The 27,649-nt window shown below is 46.8% G+C and overlaps 1 protein-coding gene across 1 annotated transcript in view; it reads left to right on the top strand.

Moving 5' to 3' along the window:
- The window catches only part of DICER1 (dicer 1, ribonuclease III), a 68,795-nt gene that overhangs the window by 15,538 nt on the left and 25,608 nt on the right, over positions 1-27,649 (top strand). Inside the window, exons 19-23 of the mRNA XM_069737488.1 lie at positions 99-252; positions 4,840-5,022; positions 5,514-5,619; positions 5,711-5,886; positions 12,739-13,396. Of these exons, the coding sequence (XP_069593589.1) occupies positions 99-252; positions 4,840-5,022; positions 5,514-5,619; positions 5,711-5,886; positions 12,739-13,396 (1,277 nt within the window). The remainder of the gene's footprint in view (positions 1-98; positions 253-4,839; positions 5,023-5,513; positions 5,620-5,710; positions 5,887-12,738; positions 13,397-27,649) is intronic.

Raw genomic sequence — 27,649 nt, 5'->3', positions numbered from 1 at the left:
TAATAAATATAAGGTCACAAGAGACTTCGTATATGACATGCATATATTTAAATTTTTTTATTCCTTATCGCCCAACAACTTTGTCTTCTCTCCTTTAGTCAATGACTGCGGCACTTTGGATATAGATTTTAAGTTTGTGGAAGATATCGAGAAGTCGGAGGCTCGTACCGGCATTCCCACCTCTCAGTACTCTGCCGAGAAGCCTTTCATCTTCAGACTAGAAGATTACCAGGATGCAGTGATCATTCCAAGGTGGGTCCTAATGACACCAGATCCGTGCAAGGCAAGAACGGGCTGATATGTTAGTGACACAGGTGATCTGGTGTGCAAAATGTAATGGGAAGATCGACTAATATTGATGGTCTCTCTGAAGGAGAAGTCAGTAATATCACATTAGTAGCGTGGGCCTGACACTAGGGACCCCCATCGATCAGCTGTTGCCTGGTTGCATGGCGGTTGGATGTACACAGTGTATGAAGCTGAGATACTACCGTGCACTCTAGTGGCCATTCTGGCTACTGCAGCTCAATTGTTGATGTGAATATGGTCTGAGCTGCAGTACCGAAAACAACCACTACACCATGTATGAAGCCGTGTTGTATGCTTAGAGTGGCTTGCAAAACTTTCCAGCTCCTTGACGTTTGCTGTTCACCACAGGAAACCACCTATCTTCAAGTCTGACCACAGATTCGCCACTGGATTAAGGTCTGGGCTTTGACTAGGCCGCTCCAAAACATTTACACGTTTCCCCTTACGCCACTCACGTGTTGCTTTAGTAGTATGCTTTATGTCATTGTCTTGTTGGAACACCCCATCCCAGTCTGTCAGATCACTGCCAGACTGAAACTGGTTTTGCTCCAAGATTATCCCTGTGTTTCACACCATCCATCTTCACCTCGACTCCCCACAGCATGATGCTGCCGCCACCATGGTACACTGTGGGGATGGTGTTCTTGCGGTCATGAGCCGAGTTGGTTTGGCACCAGATATAGTGTTTACCTTGGTGGCCAGAAAGTTAAATTTTGGTTTTATCTGACCACTAACTTCCTCCATACATTTAGGGAGTCTCCCATGTGTCTTTTGGCAAACTCAAGTTTTTGTGCGTAATTTAAGGCTTTTTTCTGCCCACTCTACCATAAAAACCACATCCATGGAGTATATGGCTTATTATGGCCATATGGCTAGGCTCTGCTTGGGAACTCTGCAGCTCCTTCAGGGTCACCTTTGGTCTATGTGGTGCCTCTCTGATTAATGCCCTCCTTGATCGGGCTGAAAGTTTTGGTGGCCTTTCAGAAAAGGCAAAGTGTATATATTGACAGACAGGTGACACTTAGATTGCACACAGTGGGACATCCTGTCACTAAGCATGGGACATCCTGTCACTAAGCATGGGACTAATGAAGGGGATTGTTTGCACCAGAAATCTTTAGGGGCTTCATAGCAAAAGGGGTGAATACATATGTAACTTACAGGGTTACAGTCTGTTTAGAAAGGATCGTAAAAATCGGAGAGGAGGAGGGGTTTGTCTCTATGTAAAGTCTTGTCTAAAGTCCACTTTAAGGGAGGATATTAGCGAAGGGAATGAGGATGTCGAGTCCATATGGGTTGAAATTCATGGAGGGAAAAATGGTAACAAAATTCTCATTGGGGTCTGTTACAAACCCCCAAATATAACAGAAAGCATGGAAAGTCTACTTCTAAAGCAGATAGATGAAGCTGCAACCCATAATGAGGTCCTGGTTATGGGGGACTTTAACTACCCGGATATAAACTGGGAAACAGAAACCTGTGAAACCCATAAAGGCAACAGGTTTCTGCTAATAACCAAGAAAAATTATCTTTCACAATTGGTGCAGAATCCAACCAGAGGAGCAGCACTTTTAGACCTAATACTATCTAATAGACCTGACAGAATAACAAATCTGCAGGTGGTCGGGCATCTTGGAAATAGCGACCACAATATTGTACAGTTTCACCTGTCTTTCACTAGGGGGACTTGTCAGGGAGTCACAAAAACATTGAACTTTAGGAAGGCAAAGTTTGAACAGCTTAGAGATGCCCTTAATCTGGTAGACTGGGACAATATCCTCAGAAATGAGAATACAGATAATAAATGGGAAATGTTTAAGAACATCCTAAATAGGCAGTGTAAGCGGTTTATACCTTGTGGGAATAAAAGGACTAGAAATAGGAAAAACCCAATGTGGCTAAACAAAGAAGTAAGACAGGCAATTAACAGTAAAAAGAAAGCATTTGCACTACTAAAGCAGGATGGCACCATTGAAGCTCTAAAAAACTATAGGGAGAAAAATACTTTATCTAAAAAACTAATTAAAGCTGCCAAAAAGGAAACAGAGAAGCACATTGCTAAGGAGAGTAAAACTAATCCCAAACTGTTCTTCAACTATATCAATAGTAAAAGAATAAAAACTGAAAATGTAGGCCCCTTAAAAAATAGTGAGGAAAGAATGGTTGTAGATGACGAGGAAAAAGCTAACATATTAAACACCTTCTTCTCCACGGTATTCACGGTGGAAAATGAAATGCTAGGTGAAATCCCAAGAAACAATGAAAACCCTATATTAAGGGTCACCAATCTAACCCAAGAAGAGGTGCGAAACCGGCTAAATAAGATTAAAATAGATAAATCTCCGGGTCCGGATGGCATACACCCACGAGTACTAAGAGAACTAAGTAATGTAATAGATAAACCATTATTTCTTATTTTTAGGGACTCTATAGCGACAGGGTCTGTTCCGCAGGATTGGCGCATAGCAAATGTGGTGCCAATATTCAAAAAGGGCTCTAAAAGTGAACCTGGAAATTATAGGCCAGTAAGTCTAACCTCTATTGTTGGTAAAATATTTGAAGGGTTTCTGAGGGATGTTATTCTGGATTATCTCAATGAGAATAACTGTTTAACTCCATATCAGCATGGGTTTATGAGAAATCGCTCCTGTCAAACCAATCTAATCAGTTTTTATGAAGAGGTAAGCTATAGGCTGGACCACGGTGAGTCATTGAACGTGGTATATCTCGATTTTTCCAAAGCGTTTGATACCGTGCCGCACAAGAGGTTGGTACACAAAATGAGAATGCTTGGTCTGGGGGAAAATGTGTGTAAATGGGTTAGTAACTGGCTTAGTGATAGAAAGCAGAGGGTGGTTATAAATGGTATAGTCTCTAACTGGGTCGCTGTGACCAGTGGGGTACCGCAGGGGTCAGTATTGGGACCTGTTCTCTTCAACATATTCATTAATGATCTGGTAGAAGGTTTACACAGTAAAATATCGATATTTGCAGATGATACAAAACTATGTAAAGCAGTTAATACAAGAGAAGATAGTATTCTGCTACAGATGGATCTGGATAAGTTGGAAACTTGGGCTGAAAGGTGGCAGATGAGGTTTAACAATGATAAATGTAAGGTTATACACATGGGAAGAGGGAATCAATATCACCATTACACACTGAATGGGAAACCACTGGGTAAATCTGACAGGGAGAAGGACTTGGGGATCCTAGTTAATGATAAACTTACCTGGAGCAGCCAGTGCCAGGCAGCAGCTGCCAAGGCAAACAGGATCATGGGGTGCATTAAAAGAGGTCTGGATACACATGATGAGAGCATTATACTGCCTCTGTACAAATCCCTAGTTAGACCGCACATGGAGTACTGTGTCCAGTTTTGGGCACCGGTGCTCAGGAAGGATATAATGGAACTAGAGAGAGTACAAAGGAGGGCAACAAAATTAATAAAGGGGATGGGAGAACTACAATACCCAGATAGATTAGCGAAATTAGGATTATTTAGTCTAGAAAAAAGACGACTGAGGGGCGATCTAATAACCATGTATAAGTATATAAGGGGACAATACAAATATCTCGCTGAGGATCTGTTTATACCAAGGAAGGTGACGGGCACAAGGGGGCATTCTTTGCGTCTGGAGGAGAGAAGGTTTTTCCACCAACATAGAAGAGGATTCTTTACTGTTAGGGCAGTGAGAATCTGGAATTGCTTGCCTGAGGAGGTGGTGATGGCGAACTCAGTCGAGGGGTTCAAGAGAGGCCTGGATGTCTTCCTGGAGCAGAACAATATTGTATCATACAATTATTAGGTTCTGTAGAAGGACGTAGATCTGGGTATTTATTATGATGGAATATAGGCTGAACTGGATGGACAAATGTCTTTTTTCGGCCTTACTAACTATGTTACTATGTTACTATGTTACTATGCACATGTTAATGTTTAGTTATTTGATCCCATACATTTATTTTATCTCTAGATTTTTCTCACTTCACCACCTACATTTAGTGCTGATGCATCACACTCATTGGATTACAAAAATATTTATATAATTTGTAATATAACAAAATAAGTAAAAGTCAAGCCACTGTAGGGATCTGGGAATATATGTTCAACGGTGAGTGTGAGGTGTCATACACCGACTGGTTTGATATTGATTACCTATCCTGAGAATGGACGTCCTGGACAACTCCTTTAATATATCCATTGCGATGGGCCTGTGCATTCACCCACCAGTGGTGCATGTATTAGGTAGGTGACCGCATGTGAGACCCTCCTTGAATATAATAAGAGGACAATATCCTACGTCATTGATCTCCCGCCCTCATACAGCAGCCTAACTGCCACTCCCAACATGCCCTGACAGCCGCAGGTTGGAGAGCGCTGCTGTAGAGGATCTTACTGCTCCGTGGCCTCGTTTCTCCCTCATGACCAGATTTTGCATCTCTTAACTTTGTTTAACCCCGATTTTTTTTTTTTTTTTTTTTTTTTTTTTTTTTATATATTTTTTTAAATTAATTTTTTTCCTGCAGATATCGCAATTTCGACCAGCCTCATCGGTTTTACGTGGCTGACGTATACACTGACCTGACTCCGCTCAGTAAATTTCCTTCCCCCGAATACGAAACATTTGCCGAATATTATAAAACGAAGTATAACCTCGACCTGACGAACCTCAACCAGCCGCTCCTGGATGTGGACCACACCTCGTCGCGGTACGTACAAGGTCCGGGGGAGGCACATGGGGTCATACGATCTAGCGGAGCCATGAATGGGCTCGTAGCGTCCATCATTTTGTCTGATTACTGGGACCTCTATAATCCACTGGCTTTAATACTCATATAGCTGATGTTTCAGTCTAGATTTACCTTTTTCTTGGCACATTTCCCATTTGTGATTCTGACAAATGGAAGAAACAGCAGCCGGATGACATCTATTTGAATTCGTCTCTAAATAATAAAGTGCATGAAGGACTGTAATGAAACTTCAGTATTGGTGGGGTCCCAAAGTTTGGACCTCGACAATCGTAAAGTGATGGCAGATCCTAGTAATGGAAGGGAAAATGCCTTTTGCTTTAACAGTGAAAGAGGAAAACGTTAGGAAGAAATTTTAAAGCTCCAGATGTTTCCATTCAGTGACAGCAAGCGACGTATTGAATTAACCCTTCATTACACTGTACACAATGATCCGTCTTCTCCCCCGTTAGCCTGAACCTGCTGACTCCGCGGCACTTGAACCAGAAGGGGAAGGCTCTTCCTTTAAGCAGCGCAGAAAAACGTAAAGCCAAGTGGGAAAGTTTACAGAACAAGCAGGTACGTTTCCATCGCGTTCCCCTAGTGTGCGGAGCGCTGCGCAGCGGATCCTCGCTTCCTCTGAACGCATCTCCTCTCTCGCGTTCATTAGATCTTGGTACCAGAACTTTGTGCCATTCATCCCATCCCTGCGTCGTTGTGGAGGAAGGCGGTGTGCCTGCCGAGCATCCTGTACCGCATGCACTGTCTGCTGACCGCCGAGGAGCTGAGAGCCCAGACGGCTATCGATGCGGGCGTCGGAGTCCAAACCCTTCCCGAGGACTTCCGGTAAGATCTGTTCATCTCTATATAGCCGCTACCTAAAGTATGGCACTGTGCCCTTCTAATAATGTTAATGGGGGGCACTCATTAGAGTGCTGTGGACCCTCCAATCTGTAGATAGGAGAGACATTCGGAGCTCCGTGGTCTGATAATGAGAGGCAAGTGTCACTGTATTGATGCAGCGCATTTATAGGGCAGGTGCACTATACCTACCATCTGCATCCTGTTCCTACGTCAAAGGTCGTGTCCCTGCCTTTTATGCGGCTCCGGTGCGGAATCCGCAGCTTTCCCCGCACTATAGATGGATATAGATCAAGTGCCTTTAACAGCCGCAGATGGAGGATTGCTAGCGCCTGTGGCTGTGAACCACTTTAATGCAGCTGTCAATCACTAACAGTGTGATCTGACATTCGTCAGCCGGCAGCGCGTCACAGATTCTGCCCGTTTTATAACTGCAGGGTGCCGATGGGTTGTCATAACAGCCAGGGGTCTGCAGAAGACCCCTGTGCCTGTCATTGTGAAACTCCTGTGAACGCCAGAGATGATGATTTCTGCTACACCTAGCAGAGCTGAAGCACTGCTGTGCATAGCACAAGGGATCGGACAATTGCTTCAAGTCTCATAAGGGGACTATTATATAAAGTAAAAAGTGTGAAAAGTTTTTAAAAATATGAAAAAAAAAGTTAAAATCACCCCCCACCCTCTTTGGCCCCATTTAAAATAAATACACATATTTGGTATTGCCGCTTTGAGAAATGTCCGATCAAAAGCCAAATTAAATTAATCCGGTCAGTAAATGGCGTAAAGAGAAGGAAAAAAAATCAAAACTTTGCAATTAAGTTTTTTTGGCTGCTGCATGATTGCATTAAAATGCAATAAGATGCGATCCAAACATTGTATCTGTCACAGAATGGTATCAATAATAACACCAGCACAGGGCGCACAAAATAAGCCCTCACCGAGCCTCAGATAGTGGAAACACTATGGGTCTTGGAAAATGGTGACATAAGCTCAAATTTTATTTTGCTTACAGATTTTTTTTTTCCTTCAATTAAATAAAAAATAAACCGGTACATGTTTGGTATCTGTGGACTCATACTGACCTGGGGAATCCTGTTGCCAGGTCAGTTTTACGATTCAGTTAACATGGTAAATAAAAAAAAAAACATAACTATTGTGGAATTGCGCTTTTATTGCAATTTCTCCTATGCCTCATTGGGGGACACAGCCCCTGGGTGTATTCTGCTGCCACTAAGAGGTTGACACTAAGTTGAAACAAAAAAGTTAGCTCCTCCTCTGCATTTTACACCCTCCTGCTGGCTCCCAGAGAACCAGTTCTTGCTTAGTGTCTGTAGGAGGCACTTCGGTCTGGTTCAGACCCCAACGTTTTTATTTTATTTTTACTTTTCTGTAAATTTTTATTTTTTAATTAACAAAGTGAAGGGGGCGACGGATCCTTTCAAGGCTCCGATCTCCCCCGAATCATCAACAGGCGAGCATGCAGAGTATACCTCCCCGTACCTCTCCTGCGACGTGGGAAGCCATGTCTGAGCTCACTTCAGGGGCGACGGTTCCTTCACGGTCCCGATCTCCCCACACCAGCAGCAGGTGACCACATGGAGTGTCGCCTCCACGTATCCTCTCCTGGAGCCAGGCCTACAGCCGGACATTCCCTCTTCCACAACAGAGGGTGCACTATGGCGTCCGTGCAGCCCCCACTGCAGCACTTACCCGGGGCTGTTGCCCAATGATGCTGCAGGTCCGATAAACTAAGGTGGGATTTTGATCCCAGGACCCCATGCAGCCAAAGTAATGAGCGAACGTCAAACAGATTCGAGTAGGACATCTTGAGCCCCTCGTAAACCTATGGAGTCCGAAAAATGATTTTTTTTTTTTACCACCAAAAAAGGGCGTCTAAGCCTTGCTGTGGAGAAGAATTGCTCTTTCCTCCCGTAGCATCAGAGACAAGCTGAGTCAGGATGTCTCTAAAGTCGTCTGGTTCTTCTTGCTGTGCTGTCTTATCAACCAAGCTTTAGAGCTACCACTCTGTTCGGTTGAGTTCCGTTCCTTTCCTAATTTTCCCCCAGGACAAGGCTGTCATTGAATCATCTACCGTCTCCGCTTTTTCCCAAGGTGTTTTTTTTTTCTCTTTCCACCTTAACAAGGACTTTGTCCTTCTCTCTTTGTCCAGCTCTGGTACATCTGGTGGAATGAACCCTTCACACCCTGGACATAGTAATGGCTTTCTGAAGGTGCATCTAGAAGACGGCGCCCTTCAGTAGGTCGGATGCCCTATCTGTGCTTCCTGAGGGTCTCAGGCACTGTTTAGCCATTTCAGGGCTACGATACCAAATGGTCTCACTTGGCTTTTCAGATGTCCTACTGCTTCAGAGACAAGCCTAACCCAGTGGGATTACGGCATACTCTACTCGGTCGGTAGACGTTCTTTTTTTGTGCCTTTCGGCATCAGGCGTTAGCACAACAGGTCTGCAAGGCTGTAACTTGATACAGCCTATGCTCTCAGACTTCTGCACAAACGGCCCATCGCAGATGTATTCTGCAAGAGGCGGTAGCGCAACTTTAGTCAGTTGGTACATGGGGTTAGATCTGTAATGTGATTCCACACCCAGGGACTGCTTTGGGACGTCCCATGGTCTGTGTCCCCCAATGACGCTTAGGAGAAATAGGGATTTTTGTGTACTCACTGTAAAATCCTTTTCTCCGAGCCAATCATTGAAGGACACAGCACCCACCGTGTTCATTTTTTTGGCTTGCGCTTGGTTTTTAATCTGATATGAAGTTTGTGATCTCCTACTGCTTTTGCACCGAACTGGTTCTCTGGGAGCCAGCAGGAGGGTGTATACTGCAGAGGAGGAACTTTTTTGTTTCAACTTGGTGTCCTCCTAGTGGCAGCAGCATAACACCCATGGTCAGTGTCCCCCAATGATTGGCTTGGAGAAAAGGATTTTATAATAATAATAATATTAATTTTATTTATATAGTGCCAACATATTCCGCAGCGCTTTACAAATTATAGAGGGGACTTGTACAGACAAACATTACAGCATAACAGAAACCACAGTTCAAAATAGATACCAGAGGAATGAGGGCCCTGCTCACAAGCTTACAAACTATGAGGAAAAGGGGAGACACGAGAGGTGGATGGTAACAATTGCTTTAGTTATTCGGACCAGCCATAGTGTAAGGCTCGGGTGTTCATGTAAAGCTGCATGAACCAGTTAACTGCCTAAGTATGTAACAGTACAGACACAGAGGGCTATTAACTGCATAAAGTGTATGAGAACATGATACGAGGAACTTTTTTTTTTTTTATGATAGGCCACACAGGGATCATTAGGTTAATGTGTTGAGGCGGTAGGCCAATCTGAACAAATGAGTTTTTAGGGCACACTTAAAACTGTGTGGATTGGGGATTAATCGCGCAGCACGTGTAAAGTCTTGGAGACGGGAATGGGAGGTTCTGATTATTGAGGATGCTAACCTGAGGTCATCAGCGGAGCGGAGGGCACGGGTAGGGTGGTAGACTGAGACCAGAAAGGAGATGTAGGGTGGTGCTGAGCCATGGAGTGCTTTGTGGATGAGGGTGGTAGTTTTGTACTGGATTCTGGAGTGGAAGGGGGAAGCCAATGTAATGACTGGCACAAGGTAGAGGCATCGGTGTAACGGTTGGCGAGGAATATGATCCTGGCTGCAGCATTCAGGACAGATTGGAGCGGGGAGAGTTTGGTGAGAGGGAGGCCGATTAGTAGAGAGTTACAATAGTCCAGACGAGAATGAATGAGTGAAACAATAAGAGTTTTTGCAGAGTCGAGAGTAAGAAAAGGGCGAATTCTAGAAATGTTTTTGAGGTGCAGATAAGAAGAGCGAGCCTGTGATCGGATGTGGGGGGTGAATGAAAGCTCGGAATCAAGGATGACCCCAAGGCAGTGGGCATGTTGCTTTGGAGTAATGGTGGAACCGCACACGGAGATGGCAATGTCAGGCAATGGTAGGTTAGTAGAGGGAGAAAACACGAGGAGTTCAGTTTTTGACAGGTTCGGTTTCAGATAGAGGGAGGACATGAGGTTAGAGACAGCGGTAAGACAATCACTGGTGTTTTCTAAAAAGGTCGGCGTGATAACAGGAGAAGAGGTGAATAATTGGGTGTCGTCAGCATAGAGATGGTACTGGAAACCAAATCTACTGATTGTTTGTCCAATAGGGACAGTATACAAAGAGAAGAGGAGGGGGCCTAGGACTGATCCTTGAGGAACCCCAACAGTAAGGGGAAGGTGAGAGGAGGAGGAACCAGCAAAACATATAGTGAAGGATCGGTCAGAGTGATAGGAGAACCAGGAGAGAACGGTGTCCTTGAGGCCGATGGAGCGGAGCATATTGAGGAGGAGCTGATGATCCACAGTATCGAATGCTGCGGAGAGATCCAAGAGAATTAGCATGGAGTACTGACCATTAGATTTAGCTGTTAGTAGGTCATTAGAGACTTTAGTGAGGGCAGTTTCAGTAGAGTGTAAAGAGCGGAAACCAGATTGAAGAGGGTCTAGAAGAGAGTTATCTGAGAGATAGCGGGTAAGACGGGAGTGGACCAGGCGTTCCAGGAGTTTAGAGATGAAGGGAAGATTAGAGACAGGTCTATAGTTAGCGGCACAGTTTTGGTCGAGGGATGGTTTTTTAAGTAATGGATGTATGATGGCATGCTTAAATGAGGAGGGAAAAATACTGGAAATGAGAGAGAGGTTGAATATTTTTGTTAGGTGAGAGGTGACAGCCGTTGAAAGGGACTGGAGGTGATGTGATGGAATGGGGTCACTGGTGCAAGTAGTTGGGCGAGAAGATGCAAGGAGCCGGATTACTTCTTCTTCTGTAACTGGTTCAAAGTCAGAGAGTGAAATAGATGCAGTGGGGGAGGGAGGACAGTGCATGGTATGAAGAGATTGGGAGAGGAATTCCTGTCGAATGTGGTCAATTTTTTCTTTGAAGTAATTGGCCAGATCGTCAGCGCGGAGATCCGTGGTTGGGGCCTGCACTCTTGGGTTGAGTAGGGACTGGAAAGTGTCAAAGAGACGTTTAGGTTTATTTGACAGTGAGGTGATGAGGGTGTTGAAATAGGTTTGTTTGGAGAGGTGATGGGCAGAGTTGTATGTTTTTAGCATGAATTTATAATGGATGAAATCTTCGGGTAGATTAGATTTTCTCCACAGACGTTCGGCGCACCTGGAGCACCGCTGCAGGAAACGTGTTTGCAGCATGTGCCACGGTTGTCGCCGTCTGTGCCGAGTTGTTCTATGTATAGGAGGTGCAGCTTCATCCAGGGCACTTTGCAGGGTTTCATTGTAATGCTTCAGAGCAGAATCAGGACATGAGATGGAGGAGATTGGGGCCAATGATGACTGTAAGTTCTTCATAAGTTTCTGGGTGTTAATGGCCTGTATGTTTCTATAAGTGTGGAAAGTGGGGGTGACCTGAGCGGGATGGCAGTTCTTGATAGAGAATGAAAGAAGGTTGTGGTCAGAGAGCGGGAGAGGGGAGTTTGTGAAATCATCCACTGAGCAAAGCCGGGAGAAGACCAAGACAAGGGAGTTTCCATCTTCATGTGTTGGAGAGTTAGTATGCTGCGAGAGGCCGAAAGAGGAGGTTAGAGATAAAAGATGAGAAGCAGATGGGGGGAGGGGTGAAGCAATGGGGATGTTGAAATCACCCATGATAAGGGTGGGGGTGTCACAGAGAAAGTGTGGAAGCCAGGTGGCAAAGTGATCCAGGAACTGATGAGGGGCCGGGAGGACGATACACCACCGCCACTCGCATGGAGAATGGGACATAGTCTGACTGCATGGACCTCAAAGGAAAGGAAGACAAGTGAAGGTACTTGGGGGATAATTTGGAAGGTACATTTGGGTGAAAGGTGCAGACCAACGCCTCCACCTGCTCCGTTGTCTCATCTTGGGGTATGAGAAAAGTGTAGTCCACCATATGAAAGAGCAGCAGCAGCGGTGGTGTCTGACTGCTGGATCCAGGGTTCAGTAAGGGCCAGGAGATTAAGACAGTTAGAAAGGAAGAAGTCGTGGATGAAGGAGAGTTTATTACACACAGAGCGAGAATTCCAAAGGGCACAATTGAAAGATACAGAAGGCATGCATGGAATATTAATAAGGTTAGAGGGGTTTCTGAGTGTAGCAGTTGGGAGGTTTGACTGGTTATAACATGAGGGGCCGGGGTTGGGAGAGATGTCTCCAGCAACTAGGAGAAGGAGGATAGAAAGAGTGAGTAGATGGTTAAGTGATTTGTGATAGTGTCTCTTGTGTTGGATGGTGGGACTGAATGGATCTGTGCTGTTAAGCAATGTGAACAGAGCATGAGCGCTATACATAGGAGAGGGAAGGACAGAGGGGCCGATATGGATGGATTGTAAAGAGTTTATGCAAGGGCGGTGAATGTGAGTGAATGTGGCAGTCAGGATATAGGATTTTACGGTGAGTACACAAAAATCCCTATTTCACCACACTTGGATTTCTTTTCCCTTTGTTCCAGTGCACTGTATGGTAAAATCAATGGTGACGTTCAAAACTAAAACTCCTCCCACAAAAAACAATCCCTCGAACCGCTATGGGGATGGGAAAATAAAAAAATTATGAGTCTTGGAAAATTGGGATGGGAAAATGGAAACTAAAAGCTGCAAGGTCATGAAGTGGTTAATTATTCGGCGCCATTTCTGATGCTGCAGTTAAATTCTGCTGCTTCTAATTTAGAGGCTGTTCTACGCTGATGCATTATTACAAGCTGCAGCTGTGTCAGGGTACGACAAGGTCCAGCCGCTAAATAAACAAATGTTTTCTTTTGCAGATATCCCAATTTAGACTTTGGGTGGAAAAGGTCCATCGATAGCAAAACATTCATCTCGAGCCTCAACCCCTCAACGTCCGACGCTTTGGCTGCGACTCCTGAGCTCGGTGCCAAACTGGAGGCCCCTGCAGAAAACTGTGACCAAATGCCTACGAAGTGTCCAGCACCCTGTGCCCCCAGCACCCACCAGGAGCCGACCGATTCGGGGGCCGTCAATGGCGTCTCCTGTAACGGTCTCACTAATGGTGACGTTTGCCCAACGAAGCGATTGACTTGCTGCAAGCAACTACCTGTTCAATCCTCTACCTCATTAACCCTTGAGACTTTACTTAGCGAGAAGCAACTCGTGGCCAATAGCGAATGTACTGTGAGCGACCATACCAAACCTACCTCAGGTGGGAGCCCCGGCCCCTCGTCTAGCGCAGAAGCTGCAAAGTTCGAACACGGGACTTCCAAAGGGCACTCATCCAAGACTCTGGGGCCGAACCCTGGTCTCATCCTGCAGGCCCTGACCTTGTCCAACGCCAGCGACGGCTTTAACCTGGAGCGTCTGGAGATGTTGGGCGACTCCTTCCTGAAACACGGCATCACCACCTACCTGTACTGCACCTACCCCGACGCCCACGAGGGCCGGCTGTCCTATATGAGGAGCAAAAAGGTTGGTGCAATTCTCACAAAATATCAAAAGCGATGCCACTCCGCAAATAATGTAGATTGAAGTTTCTCACAGGTAGATCCCGTAGTCATGGGGGTGGCTTAGGTCCCCCTGTCCCTGCTTTTAGGCACACAACAATTATGACCTCAGGAAGGTCCTGTTGTCTATATAAAATTAGAAAAGTGGAAAGACACATTTCCACCACAACGTTTTTTATGTTTTATTTTTCATCGTTCATTGTGTGCTTAAAAACGACCCAGCACTAAGATTCTCCTGGTTTAGCTGATTATTTTTTTTTCTTTATCGCTTCATTGGGAGACACAGGTCGCTAGGAGGCCGACACTAGGCAAAAAAGGAAACGCAGTATATACCGTATTTTTCGGACTGTAAGACACACTTTTTTCCCCAAGAATTTCTCGGGGAAAATAGGTGTGTGCCTTACAGTCGGGATATACTTAAAAGTAGTGTGGCGGCAGCAGGAATCAGGCGAATCTGCGGCGGTCCTATGCTGCAGTGCGATGATCACACTCCCTTCTCGGGCTGGTGCAGCAGATTTCGGGATGAGATCTCATTGCCGAGATCTCAATCTGAGCATGCGCCGATCTTATTGCCAAGATCTCAATCTGAGCATGCATCGGCCATTTTTCTGCACCTGTCACGGAGCTTCTCCTTCCTGGCTGTTCACGCCCCTCGCGTGTCATCCAATCGGAGGGGGACCTTCGTTATTGTTGGCCAGCTGATTGTCCTGGCTATTCACGCCCCCGGCATGTCAGCTAATAGGACACTTGCTTTCTTTTTTGCCAGCCAGCCATTAGCAGTGCTGTGGGACAAGCCGAGGAAACTCTGCATACCGCTGCATGAGCTGCTGGCGCTCTGCACATGAGTGGACGCGCCGCAAAGGGAGACACAGCTCCCACATTTCTGGTCGTCGCTGGCATCTGGTAGGCCTGTCCTGCAGCCCCTCCACCATGTCTGCCCCACAGGAGCCCTCTAACACCTGTGATGAGGGCACACCCTTTCCTTCAGAGTGGGCTGTTGCCGTTTCACAGTCCCTGGTCCAGGTCCTGGAACGACTCCCACATTTGTCCAATGCACGCACCAGACCGCGACCTTCAAAGGGACCAATCGGGCACAAGACAAAGGAAGCGGCCTCTTTCAATTTCTTCCTCCAGTTCTCTGGGTCCCTCTACATCCTGGATGCATTCCTCCACTCTATGCCCCCTCCTCTGAGGTGGCATTTGGGTCAGATGTGGATTCCCAGTCTGATTCTGATACGGACCAGACCTCAAGATATGGTCAATAGCCTTAACCTGGCAATTACCCAAATGCTGAACCTAAAAGAGGACGAGGCACCTGCTCAGGAACAACTCGTCTCCTTCAAACGGGTAAAACGTCCCTCCCAGAATTTCTCTAATCACAGAGAGTTTGAAGCTATTATGTCCAAACACTGGGAACACCCTGATAAGTGCTTCCCAGGAAGGAAGCAGCTCGATATTCTGTATCCCTTTAGCCCAGACCTCTTTGATAGATGGGCAGAATGCCCTAATGTGGATCCGCTGGTTTCTCACCTGTCTTCTAAGATGATCCTGTCTCTACTGGATTGTGCATCCCTTAAGGATTCTACGGATAGATAGAATCCTTGGCTAAGTCAGCTTTTGTAGCGGCTGGCGCCTCCCCCTGTCCCATTTTTGCCTCCACCTGGGTGGCAAAGTCGATGTCTGCCTGAGCAAGAATGCTTCGCCAGGGTATCCTAGTAGTAGCTCCTCCGGATGAGCTGGCAGATTTGGCAGATCAGATTGCCCATGCCAGCAAATATCTTTTGACCGCTTCTTTGGATGCGGTCGGTTGTTCCACTGGGGCTACCAGCAATATCGTTGCTATTTGCTGCATTCTCAGGTTGAAAGCGTGGAATGCAGATCCACCGTCAAAAAAGTCCCTTACTGGCCTTACCTTCCAAGGCTCTAGACTTTTTGGGTCCAAACTGGATCAAATAATTTCCGACACTACCGGCGGAAAAAGCACCTTGCTTCTCCAGTCTAAGCCTAAATGTCTTTATTATAATAATAATAATAATAAGAGGTCACTTCAATTTCGTTCCTTTTGGACCTTTTCTGCTTCAGGAGCTTACGCCCAGCAAGACCGCTCTTCCACCCAAGGGAAAAGGAAGAAGCAGTCTTTCAAACCTGCCCCTCACCAGTGTCTAAGGGGTCGCTCCTCTAAGTCTTCAGGGTCCTGCGCCAACAGATTTTCCTCAGGGTTACGGGTCACCCCCACCCGGGAATCACTCCAGGGTGGGAGGCTGGCTTCTTCTCTTCCGGGATGCATCGGTGTCGGTGGTCGACGATGCCTAGGTCAGAGAGATACAGTGCCTTGCGAAAGTATTCGTCTCCCTGGAACTTTTCAACCTTTTCCCACATATCATGCTTCTAACACAAAGATGCCAAATGTAAATTTTTGGTGAAGAATCAACAAGTGGAACACAATTGTGAAGTTGAACGAAATGTATTGGTTATTTAAAATTTTTGTGGAAATTCAAAAACTGAAAAGTGGGGCGTGCAATATTATTCGGCCCCTTTAACTTAATACTTTGTTGCTCCACCTTTTGCTGCGATTACAGCTGCAAGTCGCCTGGGGTATGTCTATCACTTTTGTATATCGAGAGACTAAAATTCTTGCCCATTCTTCCTTGGCAAACATCTCGAGCTCAGTGAGGTTTGATAAAGATCGTTTGTGAACAGCAGTTTTCAGCTCTTTCCGCAGATTCTCGATTGGATTGAGGTCTGGACTTTGACTTGGCCATTCTAACACCTGGATACGTTTATTTGTGAACCATTCCATTGTAGATTTTGCTTTATGTTTGGGAAAAGGCTGAAAAGTTCCAGGGAGCCGAATACTTTCGCAGGGCACTGTAGTTACGTCCTGTTACAAAATCGTCTCCCCCCCCTTCCCCTCCCCCCCTTCAGTAAGACGTTACTTTCTGTCTCACCCGCCATGACTCCCGTCTCGGGGCGTCTCTTCCCTACCATGCACAGGAGTAATCGTACCCATTCCCCAGAACAAATGGTTTTCAGGGCTCTACTCCCATCTTTCTTCGGGGCTCCGAAAAAATTGATCGCTCCGTCCAATTTTGGATCTCAAGCGAGTAATCAGTCACGTTCGAATCCGTCATTTCAGAATGGGAGTCCCTACGTTCGGTAATTGCCTCCATGAAACCAGGAGAATTTCTTTGCTCTGTAGACATTCAGGATGCTTATCTTCACATTACTCTTTGTGTTCAGCATCAGAGATTCCTACGATTTGCGATACAGGAGGACCACCATCAGTTCACGGCTCTTCCCTTCAGTCTGGCCTCTGCCACCAGAGTATTCACGAAGGTCATGGCAGTGGTCATGGCAATCCTTCGCTCTAAGGGGATTCTCATAATTCCTTACTTGGATAATCTTCTCATCAAGGGGCTGTCCCACCGAGACTGCGACCAGAGTCTTCAGATCACTCTGGAAACTCTGGTCCATCTCGGCTGGATTGTCAACAGAGAGAAGTCCTCCCTGACCCCAGCTAAGCACCTGGTGTTTCTGGGTATGAGGTTCGACACGGCCAAAACCCGTGTCTTCCTTCCAAAGGAGAAGTTTTCACCCCTCTGCCAGGGGATCCGCACTCTAAAGCTCCTGTTCCCCTGCGGTCCTGTATGAGAGTTCTGGGAAAGCTGTGCCTTTTGCCCAGTTCCATACCCATCCTCTCTTCTCGTCTCTCTGGACTGGCCCGTGCTTCTGCCCCTCAAGGTGAGGCAATCCCTGACCTGGTGGATGCTATCCGCCTCAGTCCTGTGTAGGAGGTCCTTCCTCCATCTCCAGTGGCAGGTCAACACCACCGACGCGAGTCTCCTCGGTTGGGGAAGCGGTCTTTCTTGATCACTCAGCGCAGTGTCGCTGGAACGTCCAAGAAGCCGCTCTCTCCATCAATCTTCAGTAGCACAGGGCAATTTTTCTTGCCCTTTGCCGCTGGCAATCCCTCCTCGAAGGCCAGCCGGTGTGCATACAGTCAGACAACGCCACTGCCATGGCTTACATAAACTATCAAGGCGGCACTCGCAGTAAATGGGTAATGGCAGAGGTAACAAGGATTCTGCAATGGGCGGAGCATCACGTTTCCGCCATGTCAGCCGTTCACATTCCGGGGGGTGGAAAATTGGGCAGCTGATTTTCTCAGTCGTCAGGGTCTCGCATCGAGCAAATGGTCTCTCAACCCCGCTGTCTTCAACCAGATATGCCAGAGGTGAGGCAGGCTGGACGTCAACATGATGGCGTCTCGGATAAACCACAAGGTTCCTCGGTTTGTGGCCAGGTCCTGGGATCCACTAGCCATCGATTGCGATGTGCTAGTGACCCCGTGGTCCCAATTCCAGCTGCCTTATCCCTTCTCTTTCCCCCATGACTGCATCACGGAGAGAGGGGACACACCCCTAGGGACAGGAAACCTACAGATAAAAAGGCAGTACCTCTCTCCTGCATCAGTTAGTTTCCTGTCCCTGGGGAACCTACAGTCGACATGGACAGCAGAGTACGATCCAGGCAGTTGGGGGTTGCCTGAAGCGTCACCTCCGGGGTCAGCGAACCTTGAGGGTGTGCGGGGAGAGGTGGCAGAAGAAATGGAGGAAGACCACCCCTCCTGGTGTCTCGGTCTGCTTCATTGCGCGCGGCGTCCGGGACTCCGGAGCAGCAGTGCGCACGTGTGAGAGGCGCGGCCTTATAATGCAAACGGGCGCCGCAGTGCATTACTGGGAACGCTGTGGCCGGGCACACAGCGCTCCCTCATGAAACGGAGGCTCTGGGAGGTCCTGGAACAGGGATTTAAACAGCGGGAACGCCTGGAACAGGGCTTCACATGGAGCTTGGCGTCCCTACCGGCATGAGCGACCAGGAGCTTCCAGAGGAGCAGGCCTCGCAGGGTCAGTCTCTCCATCATGGGCAGAAGCAGCGGCAGCAGAAGTGGACGGAGAAGGATTCTTCCCATCGACGCAGCGGCAGCAACCACTCGGGCTATCAACACAGTAAGGGCTCCAGCGTGGTTGTCAGCGGTAAAGAAAACCCATCTTTGGAAATGGTTTCTCCCCCGAATCCGGTATCCTTCTTTCTGCTGGGATGGTAAGTGAACTCAGTGAAAGTCCACTCTGTAATTAGGGTCCTGTTTTCCTCTTCTCTAATAGGGGAATAAGTGTACCACTAAGGCTACGTTCACACTAGCGTTCGGCTAGTGTGCGTCGCGCTAGCGTCGGGCGACGCACGCGTCATGCGCCCCTATGTTTAACATGGGGGACGCATGCGTTTTTGCTTGTTGCGTTTTCCGACACGTGCGTCTTTTTTGACGCTAGCGTCGGACCAAGAAAACGCAACAAGTTGCATTTTTCTTGCGTCCGATTTTCGTCAAAAAACGACGCACGCGTCGAAAAACGCAGCGTTTTTGCGTGCGTTTGCACGCGTTTTTCGGTGCGTTGTGCGTCGCCGACGCAGCGGCGCACAACGCTAGTGTGAACGTAGCCTAAGTCTAAACATAGGATTTGTGCGCTCTGTGCAGAGGAACTACCCGCTACATGGGGAAAGAGACTCTGTGATTCTTGTATAGAGCAGACAATTTGCGAGGCGTCCCCGAAGTTTGCTTTCAGACCTTTTAGGTCTTTGATTAGAAGTCAGGTGGAGGTATTCAACAAGAGCAGTGGCAACTTTCTGGGCGGAAAGAGCCGGCGCCTCGATAGAACAGATATGTCGAGCTGCTACTTGGTCTTCCCCCCTCTACTTTCTTTAACTACTATCGGCTGGACCCAGCCTCCTCTTCAGACCTTCCCTTGGCGAAAAGGGTTCTGGAAGCAGTGGTTCCCCCCCCCCCCCCCCCCCCAATCTGCATATCTCTGCAATTCTCTCCATGGTGCCGTCATGGGGGAAAGAGACAAATATAGTTACTTACCGATAACGGTATTTCTCTGAGCCCATAATAGCACCTGTACATTCCCTCCCTTCACGTGTGGGTTTAAACACTTAGTTTACATAACGTTATGTTAAAAAAAAAAAAAAAAAAAAATTTGCGGTGTTTCCTTGAAGTTTCATAAGTAATGATAAATATTTTTTAGTTATTCATGTTGTTGATCTGAACTTCCTTTAGTGCTCTGTTAAACAACTGATGCAGGAGATAGGTACTGCCTTTTTATCTGTAGGTTTCCTGTCCCTCGGGGCGGGTCCTCTCTCTCCGTGGTGCCGTCATAGGCTCAGAGAAATACAGTTATCGGTAAGTATATTTTTTCCGCCTCTCCCCTTGATTTCGAGAGTCGTGAAAAAGATAAAGGCAGAAGGGATCCCTGTAATCCTGGTAGCTTCAGACAGGCCAAGAAGGGCATGGTATGCGGAGCTGGTTGAACATGTTCATGGACGCTCCATGGAGGCTTCCAGAGCATCCAGATCTTCTGTCACAAGGCCCCCTCTTCCACCAGAGTTCACAGTCTGAGTTTAACAGCATGGGCATTGAGGCTGCAGTCCTGAGGGAGGCCGGTTTTTCCCATCAGGTCATTCAGACCTTGATTAGGGCAAGAAAACCAGCATCCTCGCATATCTACCACAGATACTGGAAGGCATTCTTTCGGTGGAGTGAGGACAACAATTTGGTCCCTATGTCTTTTTCCCTTCCTTCCATCCTGGGGTTTCTACAAGCGGGTCTTGATTCTGGTCTATCTCTCAGTACCCTAAAGGGTCAGGTTTCCGCTCTCAGTTCTTTTCCAACTAAATCTGGCTTCTCGTTCTCAGGTAAAGACTTTTCTTCAAGGAGTCACCCACCTGGCACCTCCTTATCGTCCTCCGATTGTTCCATGGGATCTTGTCCTTGGCGCACTCCAGCACGCTCCTTTTGAGCCCATTCTAGACATTTCTTTTTCTCTCCTGTCATGGAAAGTTGCCTTCTTAGTTGCCATTACGTCCATCACTAGAGTTTGAGCTAGCGGCACTATCCTGCCGTTCTCCGTCCCTGATTCTACCTCAGGACAAGTTAGTTCTAAAACCCGTTCCTTCTTATCTTCCTAAGGTGGTCTCTTAATTCACATTAATGAAGACATCGTCCTTCCTTCTCTATGCCCCTCTCCGGTCCATCTTCTGGAGAAGTCCCTCCACAATTAGGATGTGGTCAGAGCCATCTGAGTCTACCTTTCTAGGACTGCTTTCTTTCGCGACTCTGATGGCCCTATTTGTCATCTCCGAAGGTAGTTGTAAAGGGCTCTCTCCTTCTAAATCCACTATTGCCCGTTGGATTCGTTTGGCACTATTGGAGGCATACCAAGTGCAGGACATACAGCCTCCTCCAGTGGTGAAGGCTCACTCCACTCAGGCGGTGGGGGCTTCCTGGGAAGTTCATCACTATGCTTCGGCTTTAAAGATTTGTAAGACCGTGACCTGGTTATCTTTGCACACCTTCACAAGGTTCTACAGGGTTCATACCCATGCCTTGTCTGAAGCAAGCATGGGAAGGAAGATGCTGCAGGTGGCGTTACGTACCGGCCAACCCAAGTCTGTTTTCTTTGCCATTTTTTCTGGCTCCCACCGTAGGGACTGCTTTGGGACATCCCATGGTTACTTGTGTCCCCCAGTGAAGCGATAAGAGGGATTTTTGGTACCCACTGTAAAATCTTTCTTGGAGCCTTCATTGTGGGACCCAGCATGCTCCCTAACTGTTTGTACCGCTTTTGAGCCCACGTGCTATGTTGTTTGGTTGGTACATATGTTGAGTTTTGGTTAGTTCTCCTACTGCTTTAACACTAACTGAGGTACTTGGTGCTTGTCAGTGGGTGTATACTGCTGAGGAGGAGCTATTTTCCTTTTTTGCCTAGTGTCAGCCTCCTAGCGACAGCAGCATACACCCATAGTTACCTGTGTCCCCCAGTGAAGGAGATTTTATGGTGAGTACCAAAAAGCCCTCTTTTTTTTGTGGATTTTAAACATTTGGAAATTGTTAAAACTAAATTAATGCCTCATTTTCCCAGACCCTTGCCTTTTTTTTCTGTTTGAATATATTTTTTTAAATGTAGTTTTTTACTAGTATTTTCGGGTTCATACAGTGCTTTTGATTTTTTTCTTTTTTGCATTTTTCTCAGGAAGTGAAGCACCTGAAAAGATGTTCCGCCATAGATTTTTACAATTTTAATGACTTTTTACTTAGTTTCCCATCTCAGAGCGGACTGAATTTGTGATGGTTTAACACCTTCACGGTCAATGACTTATATTGACGCCATTGCGTCTAACCGCTGAGACCGTTGACCAGTTAAATGCTGCTGTCAGTCCCAAACAGCGGCATTCAACTTTCTCACATGTGCACACAGGAAGCATGTCTTTGATCATGCCACTTGACACCTCTCACGTGTTTGTGGAGCCCCGATAAGTTGTCATGACTGAAGACCTCCGTGCCTGTCATCACGGTCTTCCTGTGCTGAAGCCCTGCTACAGTGGGGGAAATAAGTATTTGATCCCTTGCTGATTTTGTAAGTTTACCCACTGACCAAGACATGAACAGTCTGTAATTTTAAGGGTAGGTTAATTTTAATGTTGAGAGATAAAATTAAAATTTAAAATTAAAATCCAGAAAATCACATTGTATACATTGTATAAACGCTCGTTGGCCAGCACAGCAGTCAGATGTTTTTTGCAGTTGATGATGAGGTTGGCGCACATGTCTGGAGGAATTTTGGTCCACTTCTCTTTGCAGATCATCTCTAAATCATTAAGATTTTGAGGCTATCACTTGGCAACTCGGAGCTTCAACTCCCTCCATAAGTTTTATATGGGATTAACGTCTGGAGACTGGCTAGGCCACTCCTTGACCTTAATGTGCTTCTTTTTGAGCCACTCGTTTTGTTGCCTTAGCTCTATGTTTTGGGTCATTGTCTTGCTGGAAGACGCAGCCGCGACCCATTTTTAATGTCCTGACGGAGGGAAGGAGGTTGTCACTCAGGATTTTACAGTACGTGGCAGCATCCATTCTCCCATTGATGTGATGAAGTAGTCCTGTGCCCTTAGAGAAACACCCCTAAAACACAATGCTTTCACCTCCATGCTGGACAGTGGGGATGGTGTTCTTGGGTCATAGGCAGAGTTTCTCTTCCTCCAAACACGGCGAGATGAGTTCATGTCAAAGAGCTCAATTTCTCCTTTGCCTCATTTGGGGACACAGACCGTGGGTGTATATTGCTGCCAGTAGGAGGCTGACACTAACTTGATACAATGAAAGTTGGCTCCTCCCCTGCTGTATACACCCTCCTGCTGGCTCTCACCTAACCAGTTCTTGCTTAATGTCCGTAGGCACACGGTCGAGTCTGCTATTCAGACCCAAAACTCTTTATTATTTTATTTTTACCTTTTACATTTTTGATTTTACTTTTTACAACGAAGGGGCGACGGATCCTTTCAAGGCTCCGATCTCCCCGAACCATCAACAGGCCAGCACGAAGACTGTCGCCTCTCTGTATCCTCTCCTGCGACGTGCCACGCCTGAGCTGATTCTTAGGGGCGACGGTTCCCTACAAGGGCACCGATCTCCCCACACCCTGAACGGACGAGTACATGGAGTGTTGCCTCCACGTACCCTCTTCTCCAGCCAGGCCTATTGCCGCACAACTGGCCCTGTCCACCTGAGTGCTTGAACTCCGTGGATTTCGCAACAAAAATGCTTAAAAAAAAGCATACATATGCATCCCATCGTTTTATAATGGTTTTCACAATTTTTATGCACATGTTGCGTATTTCTCCCCCCCCCCCCCCTCCAAAAAGCGCATGTGGAAAAATACACAGTATGTTCATTAATTTTGCGGATTTCCCAATGTATTATTGCATTGGGAACCTCTGGTAAAATCAGTGAAAAATCTGCGCAAAATACAACAAAAACATGTGCAGAATTCCTGTGGAAAACTTCAGGATTTTCTCAGGAAATTTCTGCCTACTTTCCGGTGTGTGCGGATAGCACAAGGAGGCGGAGAGTTCCTCTCCACCTCCCTAACAAAGGGATGGTGAATTGAGGTTTATTCCTGCACCGTCCACGCTGCAATACCTGACTTGCAGCAGAACAGTAGAATGCACGCGCTTTCCTCGGCGCTGAAACCCAGTCATCGCGGCGGCTTCATGCCAGGACGCACACTGATGGTGAGTGGATCCAGTCAGCGGTGGACCTCTGCAGTGGGATATTCTCATGCTGACAGGCAGCCTCAGCCATGGCTTCCCTGTGACCCACCTCCCTGAGGTAACGCTCCGACCAGATGCAAAAATTTAGCCCCCGGCTTCGGCCGATGTGTAGGCCGCATCCCGGGAGCCGCACCCGCACTATGGCGTGCTAAGGCGGCTCTGCACACCTTTTCTGGGTCTTCTCACCTAGCACGGGAAGGCTTGCTTCTTTCGGCAACGCCCCTCTATTCTGCCCCTGGTATTGCTCCCGCCGGCTGCAGGAATTTAGGCCCCGGCTTGGGTCTATTCATGGAAGTCACGGGCGATGGTTTTGCATTGAAGGGGCACATGCAACTGGGTAAGAAAGTACTGCTCTCCCCCCTGCATCTCCCTCTGTGCTTAAAGGCACACGACCAGTATTCCCTAGTCGTAAAGGCACATGACCAGTATTCCCTAATCTTAACCCCTTTCTACCATTGGACGTACTATTCCGTCCATGTGGGGTGGGCCCTACTTCCCATGGATGGAATAGTACGTCCAGCGTGATCAGCCGCGCTCCCGGGGGGAGCGCTGTTGATCGCGGCCGCGTGTCAGCTGACTATTGCAGCTGACATCCGGCACTATGTGACGGGAGCGGTCACGGACCGCTCCTGGCACATTAACACCCGGAACGCTGCGATCAAAGATGATCGCAGCGTTCCGGCAGCATAAAGAAGCATCGCGCAGGGAGGGGGCTCCCTGCTTGCTTCTCTGAGACCCTCGGAGCAACGCGATGTGATTGCGTTGCTCTGAGGGTCTCCTACCTCCTTCTCCCTGCAGGCCCCGGATCCAAAATGGCCGCGGGGCTGCTTCCGGGTCCTGCAGGGAGGTGGCTTACCAGCGCCTGCTCAGAGCAGGCGCAGGTAAGCCAGGAGCACTGCCTGTCAGATCGCTGATCTGACACAGTGCTGTGCAAAGAGTCATGTCAGCGATCTGACACTATAGTGTGATGTCCCTCCTGGGGCAATGTAAAAAAAATATATATTTACATGTGTAAAAAAAAAATAAAAAATAAAAATTCCTAAATAAAGAAAAAAATATATCGTTCCAATAAATACATTTCTTTATCTTAAAAAAAAATAAATAAATAAAAGTACACATATTTAGTATCGCCGCGTCTGTAACGCCCTGACCTATAAAACTGTCCCACTAGTTAACCCCTTCAGTGAACACCGTCACAAAAAAAGGCTTTATCATACCGCCGAACAAAAAGTGGAATAACACGCGATCAAAAAAAAGATATAAATATCCATGGTACCGCTGAAAACGCCATCTTGTCCCGCAGAAACGAGCTGCCATACAGCATCATCAGTGAAAAAATAAAAAAGTTCTAGTCCTCAGAATAAAGCGATGCAAAAATAATTATTTTTTCTATAAAATAGTTTTTATCGTATAAAAGCGCCAAAACATAAAAGAATGATATAAATGAGGTATCGCTGTAATCGTACTGACCCGAAGAATAAAACTGCTTTATCAATTTCACCAAACACGGAACAGTATATACACCGCCCCCTCCCCCCAAAGAAATTCACGAATAGCTGGTTTTTGGTCATTCTGCCTCACAAAAATCGGAATAAAAAGCGATCAAAAAATGTCACGTGCCCGAAAATGGTTCCAATAAAAACGTCATCTCGTCCCGCAAAAAACAAGACCTCACATGACTCTGTGGACCAAAATATGGAAAAATTATCGCTCTCAAAATGTGGAGACGCAAAAACTATTTTTTACAATAAAAAGCGTCTTTTAGTGTGTGACAGCTGCCAATCATAAAAATCTGCTAAAAAACCCGCTACAAAAGTAAATCAAACCCCCCTTCATCACCCCCTTAGTTAGGGAAAAATACAAAAATTTAAAAAATGTATTTATTTCCATTTTCCCATTAGGGTTAGGGCTACGGCTAGGGTTGGGGCTAGGGTTAGGGATGGGGCTAGGGTTAGGGCTACAGTTAAAGTTGGGGCTAAAGTTATGGTTGGGGCTAAAGTTTGGGTTAGGGTTTGGATTACATTTATGGTTGGGATTAGGGTTAGGGGTGTGGTTAGGGTTACCGTTGGGATTAGGGTTAGGGGTGCGTTTAGATTAGGGTTTCAGATAGAATTGGGGGGTTTCCACTGTTTAGGCACATCAGGGGTCTCCAAATGCGACATGGCGTCCGATCTCAATTCCAGCCAATTCTGAGTTGAAAAAGTAAAACAGTGCTCCTTCCCTTCCAAGCTCTTCCGTGCGCCCAAACAGGGGTTTACCCCAACATATGGAGTATCAGCATACTCAGGACACATTGGACAACAACTTTCGGGGTCCAATTTCTCCTGTTACCCTTGGGAAAATACAAAACTGGGAACTAAAATATAATTTTTGTGGGGAAAAAAAAAGATTTTTTATTTTCATGGCTCTGCGTTATAAACTGTAGTGAAACACTTGGGGGTTCAAAGTTCTCACAACACATCTAGATAAGTTCCTTGTGGGGTCTAGTTTCCATTATGGGGTCACTTGTGGGGGGTTTCTACTGTTTAGGTACATTAGGGGCTCTGCAAATGCAACGTTACGCCTGCAGACCAATCCATCTAAGTCTGCATTCCAAACGGCGCTCCTTCCCCCCCACATATGGGGTATCAGCATACTCAGGACAAATTGGACAACAACTTATGGGGTCCAATTTCTCCTGTTACCCTTGGGAAAATACAAAACTGTGGGCTAAAAAATAATTTTTGTGTAAAAAAAGAAAAAAAAGAAAATTTTCACGGTTCTGCGTTATAAACTTTGTGAAGCACTTGGTTGGTCAAAGTGCTTACCACACATCTAGAAAAGTTCCTTAGAGGGTCTACTTTCCAAGGGTCACTTGTGGGGGGTTTCAATGTTTAGGCACATCAGGGGCTCTCCAAACGCGACATGGCGTCCTATCTCCATTCCAGTCAATTTTGCATTGAAAAGTCAAATTCCCTTCACAGCTCTGCTGTTCGCCCAAACAGTGGCTTACCCCCACATATGGGGTATCAGCGTACTCAGGACAAATTGCACAACAACTTTTTGCATCCAATTTCTCCTGTTACCCTTGGTAAAATAAAACAAATTGGAGCTGAAGTAAATTTTTTGTGAAAAAAAATTAAATGTTCATTTTTGTTTTAACCCCTCTGTGACCTTAGACGTACTATCCCGTCGAGGTGCCCTGGGCTTATCTGACCCTGGACGGGATAGTACGTCATAGCCGATCGGCCGCGCTCACGGGGGGAGCGCGGCCGATCGCGGCCGGGTGTCAGCTGCTTATCGCAGCTGACATCCGGCACTATGTGCCAGGAGCGGTCACGGACCGCCCCCGGCACATTAACCCCTGGCACACCGCGATCAAAGATGATCGCGATGTGCCGGCGGTGCAGGGAAGCACCGCGCAGGGAGGGGGCTCCCTGCGGGCTTCCCTGAGACCCCCGGAGCAACGCGATGTGATCGCGTTGCTGCGAGGGTCTCACCTCCCTCCCTGCTCCCTCCAGCCCCGGATCCAAGATGGCCGCGGATCTGGGTCCTGCAGGGAGGGAGGTGGCTTCACAGAGCCTGCTCAGAGCAGGCACTGTGAAGGCTGCAGCGCTGCATGTCAGATCAGTGATCTGACAGAGTGCTGTGCAAACTGTCAGATCACTGATCTGTGATGTCCCCCCCTGGGACAAAGTAAAAAAGTAAAAAAAAAAATTTCCAAATGTGTAAAAAAAATTAAAAAAAATATTCCAAAATAATGAAAAAAAAAAAAAATATTATTCCCATAAATACATTTCTTCATCTAAATAAAAAAAAAAAACCAATAAAAGTACACATATTTAGTATCGCCGCGTCCGTAACGACCCGACCTATAAAACTGTCCCACTAGTTAACCCCTTCAGTAAACACCGTAAGAAAAAAAAAAAAAAAACGAGGCAAAAAACAACGCTTTATTATCATACCGCCGAACAAAAAGTGGAATAACACGCGATCAAAAGGACAGATATAAATAACCATGGTACCGCTGAAAGCGTCATATTGTCCCGCAAAAAAAGAGCCGCCATACAGCATC

Source organism: Ranitomeya imitator, chromosome 1 (genome assembly GCF_032444005.1).
Source record: "Ranitomeya imitator isolate aRanImi1 chromosome 1, aRanImi1.pri, whole genome shotgun sequence".
Lineage (NCBI taxonomy): Eukaryota > Metazoa > Chordata > Amphibia > Anura > Dendrobatidae > Ranitomeya > Ranitomeya imitator.
Note: the sequence above shows the minus strand (reverse complement) of the source record. Positions and strands in the feature narration are given on the sequence as shown.